Source organism: Sceloporus occidentalis, unplaced genomic scaffold (assembly GCF_023333645.1).
Source record: "Sceloporus occidentalis isolate IW3139 unplaced genomic scaffold, rSceOcc1.0.p SCAF_15, whole genome shotgun sequence".
Taxonomy (NCBI): Eukaryota; Metazoa; Chordata; class Lepidosauria; order Squamata; family Phrynosomatidae; genus Sceloporus; species Sceloporus occidentalis.
In genome coordinates, this window is record NW_028316995.1 from 9,150,634 (window position 1) to 9,165,134 (window position 14,501).

The window sequence follows — 14,501 nt, forward strand, 5'->3', positions numbered from 1 at the left end:
AATTAATTAAATGTCCGTACAAGCGAACAATAAAGTCGCTCGTACGGACATTTAACTAATTGAACAGGGAGGGAGACCAGTGGCATTGGCATGGTAAGTTGCAGCATTGGGGTTTTAAAACCCCAATGCTGCAACTTACCCTGCCGATGCCACTGGTCTCCCTCCCTGTTCAATTAGTTAGTATGTGCCGGGTTAAATGTCCGTACGAGCGACCAATAAAGTCGCTCGTACGGACATTTAACTAATTGAACAGGGAGGGAGATCAGTGGCATCGGCAGGGTAAGTTGCAGCATTGGGGTTTTAAAACCTCAATGCTACAACTTACCCGGCAGATCCCACTGGTCTCCCTCCCTGTTCAATTAGTTAGGGGTTAACTTTATTTTTTAAAGGGTTAAGGGGCCGTGCAAATGAGCCTATTGGTCGCTTGCACGGCCCTTTAACCTATGGATTTCCGCTCCCGTTAACCCCTTCGATGCTGTGTTAGATAACGCAGCATCGAAGGGGTTAACGGGAGTGGAAATCCATAGGTTGGCTGGCAGGGGTTACAAAGACCGTGCGAGTGAGCCTATTGGTCACCTGCAGGGTCTTCCTCTGGCATCAACCAATTGGTTGATGCCAGAGGAGGTCCCTGTAGGCGACCAATAAGCTCATTCGCACTGCCCTGTAACCCGTGACGGCGAACCTGCGGATTTCCACTTCCGGGAACTGCCGCGAAGCCAAGGTAAGTTAGAAGAGGGGGGGAGAATGGTAGACGAAGACAAAGACAATCACGAAGATCTTCGGTGTGTGTCTTCGTCTTCGCCTACGTTTTACCGCCGCCGTCTTCTCTTCAGCGTGTCTTCGGAACGAACACGAAAACGCACTCTTCGTGTTCGTTTCCATGTTCGCCCGAAGACGAATGCACAAGTCTAGTAGGAAGTGTGGAGGACCGTGAAGTTCCATATAGAAACCCAGCATTTTTTTTTACCAATTCCCAATGCAAATTTTTATATATCAATAATATATAAATGCAATAATTACTGAAGATGCAAAAATGATAGTCATAGCTGTGAACTCTGTGGGTTTGGCCCGGAGTCTTCGGGTCAGTCTCCACTTTCTCCGGGACAAGGAAGCTTAATTTAGCCCACTTCTTCCTGAATTCCCATCCTACACCTATTTTCTATATGTATACATACGTTCAACTTCAATAAATCTGAAACACCATTAACATAACAGACAAGCGATTATTTTACTTTTTGCTTTCAAGAAATTTGCTGATTTCTTTGGGTTTTTTTGTTTTTCGAGAAATAAAGCTTTTCTGGTAAATAATCGTGATACTCAATTTTTATACTTGATTATAAATAATTCTAGATGAAAGTATTGCTGGAGAGCACATTACAACATTGCATTATTAATTATTCTGCATATGTGCAACCAAGTTATGTTGTTTATATGAAAAAAATAGTTTCTATTAAGACTGAAGCTCCAGATGATTATAATGATGCAGGGAAAATCTTTAAAGAAGATTAGAAATAATAAATATTGTATATAGCATCAAAGGCTTCATATAATTCAGTGCGTCTAATCAAGTCCAATACAGCACCACAGCTGCCTAACATATGCGAAGCAATGATATAAAAATAGCCAAGGACCAAGCCCTGTTTGCTTTCAGTAATAGGTTTTATCTTTTCCCGATTACATAGGCGAGTCCAATAAAATGTAAGTAAAACAAGCCGAAAAGGGCACTTATTTAGATTGTAAGCTCCAGAACCAGGATGGGGAACAAAATCCGGCCCAGGCACTTTAAGGCCCCTCAGTATATAAAGCGCAGGCACATGGGCGTAGGAACCGGGGGGGACAGATCCCCCCCAGTAACTCATGCGGGGGGGACCGATAATTAAGAAATCCCCCCCAGGGCTGTAGGAACCCCCCCAATAGGAACGCCGCAAATGCGGCCCGCGAGACCTCGAGGTGCAGCCAGGGCAACCGATCTTACGCGGTCCGCACCTCGAGCCCTGCCACTTACCTGTGGGAGGGTCTTCTGTACTGCACAGAGGAACCGGAACCCAGCAGAGTTCACGTGACATTACATCACATCCTGCTTCCTCTGTGCAGTACCAGAGAACGCAGAGGGAGGCCGCGCCCTCTGCTGAAGCCTATGAGCGGCATCGAGGAGCTGCAGTGCAGGTAAGGGGGTGGGGAGGGTGTTTGAATGAGTATGCGTGATTGAGGGAATGAATCTGTGAATGAATGAGTATATGAATGAATGAATGAGTGTGTGTGTGATATCATGGATGTGTAAGTGCTGGAACCTAGGCATGATGGGACTGTGATTGATGTTAGCAATCACACTCCTATCATGCCAAGTCAGCCAGTACAAGCTGAAACATAGCTAGCTGCCCCCCTTGTGTATTGATGCTGCCAGCAGTATGGGGTCTGCACATCACTTATAGCCGTGTACCAGCATGTACTGGCTGACTTGGCATGATAGGAGTGTGATTGCTAACAACAATCACAGTCCCATCATGCCTAGGTTACAGCATTTACTGGTTGGATGTGTAAGTGCTGGAACCTAGGCATGATGGGACTGTGATTGCTGTTAGCAATCACACTCCTATCATGCCAAGTCAGCCAGTACATGCTGAAACATAGCTAGCTGCCCCCCTTGTGTATTGATGCTGCCAGCAGTATGGGGTCTGCACATCACTTACAGCCACCCTGTACCAGCATGTACTGGCTGCCTAGGTATGATAGGAGTGTGATTGCTGTTAGCAATCACACTCCTATCATGCCAAGTCATATTGCTAATTTTTTTTGTCCAATTGTGGTGTGTTACCTACTTTTATTAAAAATGTGAGTTTTTAGTATTATTTTTAAGGGTGGGGGGTCATTTTCGGTTTTGGCTAAGTGAACCGTGAATGTTTTGGTCCAGAATTTTCATTTTGGTGCATCCCTAGAATAAATACAACTATTTCATTTTTAATTATCCTGAGTCCTGAATTTGTAGTCACAAAACTTTCTAGGCCCAGAAATCAGTGAGATTTGCTTTATTTTAATCTGCATATTTTATTAAAGGCCCTATTTTCTCACAGTGAAAAATGACTGCGGCCCGCGCACGTATACAATTCTGATGAAGTGACCCACTGCAGAAAAAACTTGGACACCCCTGGGGTAGACAGTGAGAAGGGGGGGGTAGGGAGAGGGTAGCTAGTGAGAAGGGGGGGTAGGGAGAGGGTAGCTAGTGAGAAGGGGGCGATAGGGAGAGGGTAGCTAGTGAGAAGGGAGGGTAGGGAGAGGGTAGCTAGTGAGAAAGTGTGAGAGGGGGGAGAGGGGGTAGATAGTGTGAGAAAGTGGGGATCTGATAGGGGAAAATGCTGTCCCCCCCAGATTTTTAGGGGTTCCTACGCCCATGCGCAGGCATGGGCCGCCGGCTGGATACACACGTCACTATTAGATGAGGTACCGAGCGTGGCCTGTGTATACAACAAGCAGCCACAATGCATGTCTAAATAATTCATCTGCAGCCTTATAAGGGGTTGGAAAGCAGGCTTGGGCAAGCCATCTGGCACACTCAACAAGTGTTTACTTACCCTGCGGCTCCAGCAGCTATTTGGGTCGTAAAATGTGCCCTGAGAATAAAAATTTAAGGTGTAGTAGTGGGTGTCTAGATGGTAGCCACATGTTTGTCACTTAGCGGCCTTAAAGTGCCAAGGCTACATAGTCATGCCCACTCTGGCCTTGGCTGGAGGCATTATTAGTCACCGGCCCACCGAGCAGTGTGATGCAAATTCTTATGTGACGCACTACGTGTTTTGTCCTGTTTACCCATTATAGATCGCTGCAGAATACTTCATAAATTCATTTAACAGATTAATTTTGTGCCTAACTAGATAGTTACATAGTTACATAGTCCATAAGGTTGAAAAAAGTCAATGAAGTTCAACCCTTCTACCTAACCGTCCTACTCTTGAAGGATTAAGAAGCTCTAAAATAGTAATGCTATTCTATTTATAGGCCTGTATGTCATGTCTTTCTAAATAAATATCCAGACCTTTTGAAGGCATCTAATGTATTTGATAACAGCACCCGCCTTGGCAGTGAATTCCATACCTTTATTGTCCTCACCGTAAAGAATCCCTTCCTTTGTCGTCTATGAATGCTGCGCTCTTCCAGTCTCAGAGGGTGACCTCTTGTTCTTGGTATGTTTCTGTTAATGAACAGGTCACTGAAGAGCTCTTTATATTGGCCCTGCATATATTTATATAATGTTATCATATCCCCTCTGAGACGCTGTTTTTCCAGTGTATATTATTTTAACTTTTTTAGTCTCTCTTCATAACTAATATCCCCCAATCCCCTTATTTATTTTGTAGCCCTCCTTTGCACTTTTTTTAAGGACCGGTGCCCAGAATTCTACCGCATATTCAAGGTGAGGTCTTACCATTGACCTGTAAAGAGGCAAGATGATATCCTCCTCCTAAGAATCAATACCTCTTTTTATGCATGCCAAAACCTTATTGGCCCTCGCAGCTGCTTGTTGGCATTGTGCACTGTTGCCAAGTCTGTCTACCATTATGCCTAAATCCTTCTCATTGGTAGTTTCCCCCAGTGATATTCCATTCACAGTATAGGTTGTATTGTTTTATTTTTACCATAATGCATACCTTTGCATTTCTCTGTATTGAACCACATCTGCCACTTGCACTCCCAGTCCCCAACTCTGTCTACATGACATGACTCTGTGACATGACTCTCAATGCAGCTTGAGAGATCATTTATAAACAAGAAGAGGACCCAGGACAGACCCCAGAAGAGGATCCAGGACTTGCGACACTTAAACTGATGCTCTTAAACTCATTGTTGCCTTCCACAATACGTTTTAAGGATCTCTAGTAAAAAAAAAGCCATCCAGTTACTGCCAAAAAAACTAATAAGACATGAGGCCTTCTACATACGCATCCTCTGGCCCAATATTCATTTCAAATTGTTTTTACTTTTGAGTCTTCAAACCGTCTTCGTTATCTTTCAAAGTGATAAACAAAACAAAGTGGTGCAAAAATGTAATATATATTCTTTGAGTTCCAATAAATCTGTTAAAATACTTGCACAGCTTTGAGCAGATCATCCTTAAACTCTAAAAAAGATCACCTGTACCAAATTTATCGATGGAATGTCAGGCGCTCGCTCTTGGGTCTGCTACAGAAATAGCTCTGTTTGAAGAGTTTTGAATGGTATTGCTGGCAAATGTGTTTGGAAAAACAACTGCCATCCAGGGAATTTTACAGAATTGTTCTGCTTTTGAAAGAAGTCCAGCTTTGTAAGAAGAGAAGGGTTGTTTAAGAAAAGCTAGGTCAATGGGCTGGTGGGAGTCGTGAGTAGGTGTACTGTCGGGTTCCTTGGACTAGACTGGATAAATTACTCAGGTTTTCAGGAATACTAAAGGTTTGTTTGTCAGGAGTATAATTTGGGTGATTCATACAGAAAGCTAAAAGAGAGAAGGCATTCAACAAAGTTTTCTAAAATAAAGTTTAAGGGCTGCCAGCCACTAAATGCAAAATCACCAAGCGTCTTCATTTTGACGACCATGTAATTGAATGAAGAGCAAGACTGTTTCTAAAACACAGCAGCCAAGAGAAACGTTGACGGGAAGCAAGAAGGGTAAGATTAAGGCAACCAAGACCGTGTTTTTTCCACCAAAAAATAAACATTGTGTTTGGCAGTACCATAATAAATTACTCCATTAGTTATTCTCCGGTGTGTAAGCCAGCACTAGAAAAAAATAATTATGTTTAAAAGTGTTTTTTTATGGTGCAACCCACTTTAGCACCTACAGATAAACGAGACCTGCTTCGAAAATTCCACCTAACAAATACATTTTATTTATGTTGAACTAAGTGTTGAAAAAAATTTAACCGTCTGGAAATTTTGATTTCACCATTTATATGAACTGTGTGGAACCGCTAAAGCTTAGAGGGATTTAACCAAATCAAGTGGGCATTCTTCCAACGAAGTCCAAGAAATATAAAGATGTCGTCTGCCGTCAGGTTCCATAACCTGCAATATTAAAGCTTGCCATGTAATTAGGATCCAGTCTTGTATGTTGGCTAGCAAAGTCAAATTGTTATGTCATACACTACTTTTTATGTCCTGTCTACCCATTGTACACCTCTACGGATTATGATGGCACTATATAAAACATTAAATAATAATAATGGCCATTAACAAATCCTTAAATCAGGATATAGATGGGATCCTGTCCCCTCTATGGAACCATCAAACCACCCCCCTTATGTGCAAATGACATTGCATATGGGTTTGATACAGCAAGAAGTAAAATTCAGAACATAATTTGGTATTAGGTGGTGAAATGAAACAAGGTGAAGCAATGAAAGCACCCATGTAATTTAATAGAAAACAATGCACAGAAAAACATGAGCAGCTTTACATCTGGCCGTTATTTTGATTACATTCTATCTACAGAGCGGTAAATTGTTTTGTGGTGCTGTTACAGTCAGAGGAGAACATAAATGAATGGTTTTCAACAAATCATATCATTTTCTTTAATCTGAATGATTGTAATAAACTCTCGTTAAATTACTATGGTGTTTGCATTAAGGGATTTGGAAGAATTGTATTTATTTTATTTTTGTGGCTTTATGCTGTGCTTTTTATCCTAAAGAATCTGCATTTATCAGACTAATAATAAGGTCAATGGCTTTGTTTTGAGATCAGTTGTGTTAATTAATGGCTCTGCTTTGGAATCAAGACATTGTAGTCTCTTTATTTTGGTTTTCCAATTACTGCTCGGAGTAACATGAGGTCTTGCCTGCATCTCTGTGGGTAATTGCAAGGAGCTCTGCATGAGCTTAGTGCTTTGATCCAATGCTGCATGTGAAAGCTTGAAAGGAGCAGTTATTGAGAGGTTTATTATTCATACTTTGTAAATGCTTTTGAGGATATCCATACACTTGGTTCTGCTTTCTTTTGATCACTGGCTACGCTATAGTCTGTTCTGGATTTAGGATTTCGAGTGCTCAAACAGTGCACCTGGGAGGGTTCCCATGGCCAAGGAAAATGTCCTTATCTCTTTTTAAACTTCAAGATCAAAGCTCTGCAGCCAACCTCGTTCTCTGCTGAGAAGGTTTTAGTAGCAGATTTCGCCAGACAACGAGCGGCTATCTCGTTTATGAGATTTTTCTCTCTTTCTGTTGGTTTGTCTATCATACGCTTGAGAAATTTTATTGTTCCTTAACCCTTCCAAAATTGGTGTGAGAAGCAACACATTACAAGTCCCATCAACAAGAATAGCCAAACATCCTTTTTTATCTCTTTTTGTAGAAAAAAAAGGTTTAGTACAAAAAAAATTCAAAAAGTATATTTGCATTATCCAAGTGTGGATGATAAATGGAGGCTTGTTTTCCTTACTGACTTCATTCTATTATTCTAGATATTCTAACTGGTAATAATTTTGCGATGACCGTACAAGGTCCTTGCTCTAAATGAAATTATATAGCATTGATCATGAAAAGTCTCACCATAAATTCTCAAGTATAATTTTCAGCTGTGCTTTATTATTATTATTTATTGTGTTATATAGCGCTGTCATATTTTGCAGCATCATACAATGGGATAGTTCTCAAACACTGTCATAAGTGTCATAAATAATAATAAAAATAGTTAAAATAAAACAAGATAAATATATTTTAAAAATAATATATTTAAAGGGTGTTGTTTACATTTTTCTGTATAAAAAAATCCTTTGAAAATGCCATCTCTGCCCAGCAACCAAAAACTATTACAGAAAAGAAGCTATGTTAGGGTGTGTGATTACCTATGAAATATAAAAAAATTCTATATGTGGGGTATTACTGTTCTGGATTTTTTCCCCCCCAAACAGTACCTAGCCTGTGGATGAAAGCCTTAAAAATATCTGGGGGCAGAGTGGTCAGCCTGGGAGGGCAAGTTGGCAAATAAATAAATAAAATGCATTTTTCTCAATCATAGTTTTTATTTAATATTTGATTTAATATTAAAAAAATAGTTTACATGTAAATTAATATTTAATACTAAAACTTTTTTTTTCCTGTAGCGAAGTCTTACATTCAAGCTTTTTCTTTTATTCCTAAATTGATAATCAAATTTTGTGGGGGTCATCTTTTAATGGTGCAAATACGGTATTCCCACTCTCTCCCTATCTTTTCTGTCAACCGTTTCCATATCTCTGCTTCTCTGTTGGCATTCTTCTCACCTCTTAAGAGAACTTCCGCACTAGGTGGACCGTCCTTGCACACCCATTCCTTCCATCGTTCCCTGTGGTGTGCTCTGAGGCTCTGTCCATTCTTCAGAGTACTTCTGCAACAGGACATAGCCTCCACATACATCACTTGGAGAGCCTCTTTCTCCATTCCCCCTATGTGACTGGAATAATGGGGGAAGAGGTTATTCCCGTGGTGTGCGTGGAGATTCCACTCTGATGTAGACATATAAAGAAAACTGCAGAGAAGCGGAGATAGAGAAGCGGAGATAGAGAAGCAGAGCCAGAGAAGGGTGAAAATACAACAAACTCTGTCCGAACCAAAAGGCCAGGAAACTAAATTTGTTGTCTGAAAAAGACCAGACCAAAAACGAGACAGCCCTAACAAACATCATTTTAGTCAATTATTAGGAAAACGGGACTGTAAAACCCTGTCATCGGCTATATCTGTCAGGAAGATGTAATCACCAGGAAAGAAGCAGGCGAATCTAGAGAACCTACACTTAAGCAGGTTAAGTTATCCCAAAAAGCTTCTACGTTGGAGCTAAGATTCGTTTGTAAAAGAAGAACATTTCACTTCTAGAATATATGAAAGTCTACTTGTTTAGAAACTGGAAAGAAGTCAATTGCTTGGGGCAATAATAATGGACCACACACCTGCACTGCTTCTTTTATCCAGCCATGTACTGTGTATTTTTCATAACTGTTCTAAGTATTTTATAAACATAATGAAGCACTTAAGGCAATTTTTCTGATGCGTGAGAACGATCACAGCATGGTTATATATACCTACTTGCGCATCTGTAATTGGAAAGTGAATATTTCTTATATTTTGAAAACATAATATATGTGTAATGCCAGAGATAAGGCAGCCATTCCAACTGAAATCAATGAGAACTAAGGATAATCCGCCTTCAAAAGGCACACTTGCAGACTGGACGGTGATCTGCAAAGTTTTTAATTTTGTCCAGTCTGTTACAACCGGTTAACTTTTAGCTTGTAAGCTAGTCAGAGCAAGGTCTTCCTCACTTTTTGTTTCTGTAAATCCAAATTGTTCTGTGATTGTTATGTCCTGTTTGGCCATCCTACAGTTCTGCATGGAATTCTACTCACTGACCTTTAAGGTAGTTCTACAATTCTTCAGAAGACTCTATGGAGTAAACTAGAAAAGGGGCAGAGAATTTCCCCTGAACAACACCTAATCTTGAAGACATCAGCTTGGCTGAAATGTTCAACAGTTGGTATTGTATGGATTTCCCTCAATGATAGAATCAACAAACAGTAGAAACAAACCCATGTAAATGAGAAACTATGGAGGCCACAGAAATATTGTACAGTGCTGCAGAATAGGATGGTGCTTTATAAATCAATGAAAAAAAATTAATGCAGTTTGGTAGGGATGGCATCCCACTTCTGGTTATGCATAAAACATATAAAAAGTGATTCAGGCACCTTGGGTTTTGGAGAATTTACAACACAAATGTCTGGACAGATGCTATCGCACTATATGCAAGGATGACGCCAGAACTTGATAAAAATATTTATTTTAAAAAAAGTGTATTTAAAACTTACTTAGGTTAAGCAATACAGGTTTCTCATACTGGAAGGAATCTGATTGGCATCCGTAAGTCACAAAAACATCTTTTAACTGACTCAAGATGTTCTACAATCAAGAAGATTCAATTTTAGCGGTTGCAAAGATCATCTAGTGTAATGTAATGATACTTCACTACTGACAATGGTTATATCAAAATGGAATGTAATCTGCAGTGGGGTTGCTACTACATTCATTCACAATGTTATATTGGTTATGCTGTCAACGAAAGGGTTAATTCTCACCTGGCTGTTCTCCCAGTTGCCCCTGCTGAGTATTGTTCCTTCCTGCCCAACGTGTAAACCTCAATGGTACATTTTCTCTACTATAACGGCAGTTTTAGTTAAAACGAGCCATCTTTGGCTTCCGCTTTGTTTTATGAATGTGATACGCCGTCATTAAATTTCTGTAGTGAACGGAGATGCCAACTTTTGATTTAATCCTTCCTTCACGTATACATTTTACAGCCAAAATGCATTCTTGTGTTCAGATCTTGCTCGGTCAGCTTTGGGATTATTTTACTATTTCAGCCTTGGCCAAGAATGCAACCTTTAATCAGTCCAAAGATGAAAAAAGTTGCAAAATAACAAATGAATTTCTGTTAAAAATCAATTGGGGCCAATTAAGAAAACGATGCAAACGGGTTCCAATGCACCTGATTCACGTCAGAAATCGTTGATAAGTCCACCTGCTGCCACAAGGCTAATTCATGTTACAGGGATGGTGTTTACTCACTAAACGGACAGTTGTGGTTTCGGTGACCAAGTGAAAAGCCTTCCAACGCATGCTTACTGATAGACACCAAATCTGTATTAGCATATAGATACCTATAGACCTATTTGTGTCTCAATAGGAAGGTTGCATTATCGATGAAAGTAACAGAATCGTAGAGTGGGTTATTAGAGGAAAAAACAAAAGCCACTTAAATGATTTTGCAATGCCTTTCGGATTGTCTATACACAGCCATCCCTAAATATTCTTAATGCAAAAGCCTTGGCATGAAGGATTATTTAACTCTGTTTATCCAGATAAATGTGTGGAATATTGGAATTTTTTTTTTTTATAATATCTAATATAGGTTTCCCTGTTGAGAAGCACCTTTTAAAACCATCTGTGCTTATTAACTAAAGTGGGAGTTTGCAGGACAGTCGTGGTCTGTGTGTTATAAAGGGCCATCTATGGGGAATTTCTCTCTGGAATGGCTGAGCCGGCCCTGTATAATACATAGTTCAGCCAGTGAGGAGACTTTTTTTACTTATTTAATCATGGATTATACAGGGCTAGCCAAGCTATTTCTGCAGCAGCAACATAACTGAATAGAAGTACAATAGAAGTCAGAGAGCTGCAAGTGCAACTCCCCTGCAAACTGTCCAGGCTAGCATGTCAAGATTTGGCAGTGGCCTTCGGATGTTAAGATTGGCCATTTCAGAAGGAAAGCACTAAAATGCAAGGTGTTGGCTTAAGGTGGGGACCAAAGAGGTGACATATATGTATGTACAGCACAGTTCTCCTTATCTGTGATCACCACAATGTGGCTTTATTTTATGACATTGCATTCTAAATACACAGACATTAATATGTCGTTGGTCCCCCTTTTACAGCTATAACAGCTTCCACTCCTCTTGGAAGGCTTTCTACAAGAAAGGAGTTCCTGTGGGGATTTTTGCCCATTCATACAGTAGAGCATTTGTGAGGTCAGGCACTGATGTTGGATGAGAAGGCCCGGCTCGCCATCTCCGTTCCGGTTTATCCCAAAGGTGTTTGATGGGGTTGAGGTCAGGGATCTGTGCGGGCCAGCCAAGTTCTTCCACTCCAAACTCATCCAGCCATGTCTTTATGGACCTTTCTTTGTACACTGGGGCACAGTCATGGGGGAATAGAAAATGACTTCACCAAACTGTTCCCACAAAGTTGGAAGGATAGCATTGTCCAAAATGTTCGGGTATGTCCCCTTCAGAATACCAAGACATAATATAATAAAAACTGTAGGTTAACAGTATAAATCCACCAGAAGCATTTAAGCATTGCACCATCACACACAAGTTAGTGTGTAATAATAGTTTGCTTTATTTGCAATTTTAAAAAAATAGATTTAGACAAAGAACATAATGCTTAGATTCACTTTATGCTACATAAACTTTAATATACTTTGTGTAGTCATACTACAGTACTGATTTCCTCTTTCAAAGAAAACCACCATGAATATAACAGGAGTGATCTGTACGATACATGTTTTGATACAAGATAAATAGTTTTCTTGGAAGACCAACATGGGTATATACGAATTATATATTTGAACTATATATTCAGGGCCGGCCTTTGGGGTGTGCGACCTGTGTGACCGCACAGGGCGCCACACTCCAGGGGGCGCTGCCGCGGGGTCCGCCTCCGCCGCCCCCTCTGCACCTAAATGAAAACATTGTTGGGTTTTTTTAACTTTATTTAACATCCTCCATGTTAAATAAAGTTTTTTTAACTTTATTTAACATGGAGGATGTTAAATAAAGTTAAATGAAAACATTGGGGGTTTTTTTGGTTTTTTTTATGTCCCAGGCAGGGGCGCCGAGAGGTTGCTCGTGAAGTTCTCAGCAACCGCTCTACGCCCCTTACTCTCCGTGACTCCGTCGCGGTGCCGGGATCTCATGTTGAGCGCCGGACTATTCCGGTGGGGTAGTGAGGGGGGGCGCCAGAGGAGTAGTTCGCACAGGGCGCCGGAACACCTAAGGCCGGCTCTGTATGTATTGAATTATTTTTCTATTCCACTGAAAACAAAAATGCTGCCATCTTTTTTTTTTTTACAGCAATACAGCAAAAGGAAGTAAAAAAAAATTAAAACAAACCATAATTTATTAACATATAATATCAGATTATGAGGGGTTTCAGGTCATGCAAAAATTATATTTTTTTAATTTTAATTTATACATCTTGAAATACACAATTACACCACAGGCTATCTTTTCACAAACAAAAAGCAAAATAAAAATTAGGATATGCCATAAATGAGTATGATTTCAGGAAAAACATCATCCACAAGTTTTAAAATATAAAGCAGGCACTATAATGTGAAGGGAAAAGAAAAGAGAATAAGGGTAATGTTCCATTTACACTAGAATCCGTTAGTTACTGACATTACCGTGGTAGGGTTTTGTAGGTAAGACTATTAGAATGAAACCATCACAAAACAGCACAGGTCATACAACTGGCATGCTGTGTATTTAGTGCATTTACGTTATTAAAATGTTCAAAGCCTGCTGAAGCGAAATACTTTCTTGTGTCGATTGATTATTAGCCTGGAAGATTGAGCTGAAAATCAGGACAGCTTTGTTTTTAGCTGACGGAGCTCTCGAGTCGGCATACTCCACCTTCTATTGCTACTGACTGTCCCGCCACTGCCCCCGGGGGTAACCTGGAAATGTGTGTCTGGGGGGAAAAAAAAGAAAAATAAAATAAGGCTATTAGCGGTTTAAAGGGTAACATTTTTTAAACAAAATATAGTTTTGTTAAACACAATAGAGTGTCAATATGCAGAACATTAAATGACTTCTTTATTGGTCACCAAAACATTCCGTAGTACTATTACAATACGGGGACAGTAACATTCAAATCATTTCGGAGGTTGAAGGGGAAGGCAATAGGAGAGGGGCTGCTTGGATGTGAATGATTTTATTGTTGCAGGAGTCATAGCATAAATGACAGTATAAGGTTTTTTTTTGTTTTTTTATTAAACTAGGGGTGGCCACCGACCTTCACAGCTTTTTTCAATTCACCGTTTATTGCAAAGAAAGAATATGACATAGCACAAAATCACAATAACAGCACTATACAGTCAGAGTGTACTTTAACCCCTTCGTGACAAAGGCTGATTTTACTTTTTGTACCCTTCGTGACAATGGCCGTTTTAACATTTCTGCGCTGCTCGTGTTTAGTTGTAATTTTCTTCTTTCCCGTTTACTGAACCCACACACATTAGATATTGTTTTTTTCAGGACAAGAAGGGCTTTCTTTAGATGACATTGTTTTGATTGTATCATATTATTTACTACTAAAAAAAGTATAAAATATGGTGAAAAATTTAGAAAAAAATGACTGTTTCTAACTTTTAGTTGAAAAATCTTTTACTCATCTATAAAAGGTAATGAAAAAACCTGCTAAATGGATTCTACTATTTGTCCTGAGTTTAGAAATACCCAATGTTTTTATGTTTTTTTGCTTTTTTCTACCCATTATGGGGCAATAAGTACAGGTAGCGTTTTGCTATTTCAAAGCCATTTTTTCCAAATCTGGTAATTCTTCCCCTCATGTGCCATTTCGGGTATCTTTGAACCCGGCCAATGCAATTTACCCCATCAAATCATATATTTTTGAAAACTAGACAGCCCAGGGTATTCCAAATGCTAGTATTTTAACTCTTTCCATGCACCATATCTACCACCAGTTTTTGTCAAACTTTGTGGTAGTCATTTTTTTGCATTTGTTTTGTCACACACATTTTACTTCAGGTATGAATTAAAATGTTCTCGTTTATGTCACTATCACAAAACACCCCAATATGTGTTCAGCAACATCTCCTGAGTACAGCGATACCTCACATGAATGATTTTGCAGGCTGTTTGGGGGCAAAAGGGCCACATTTGGGGCATGCGCATTTTTCAATGTTGAACTTTGGCATTTGGG

At 39.8% G+C, this 14,501-nt stretch overlaps 1 protein-coding gene across 2 annotated transcripts in view; it reads right to left on the reverse strand.

The window, feature by feature from the left end:
• Positions 1-13,154: 13,154 nt before the first annotated feature.
• LOC149303219 (threonine aspartase 1-like) overlaps positions 13,155-14,501 on the reverse strand; it is an 87,612-nt gene continuing 86,265 nt past the window's right edge. For both annotated transcript variants that reach the window (XM_089481593.1, XM_089481592.1), the window contains one exon: positions 13,155-13,247. In XM_089481593.1, coding sequence (XP_089337719.1) covers positions 13,155-13,247 — 93 coding nt within the window. The remainder of the gene's footprint in view (positions 13,248-14,501) is intronic.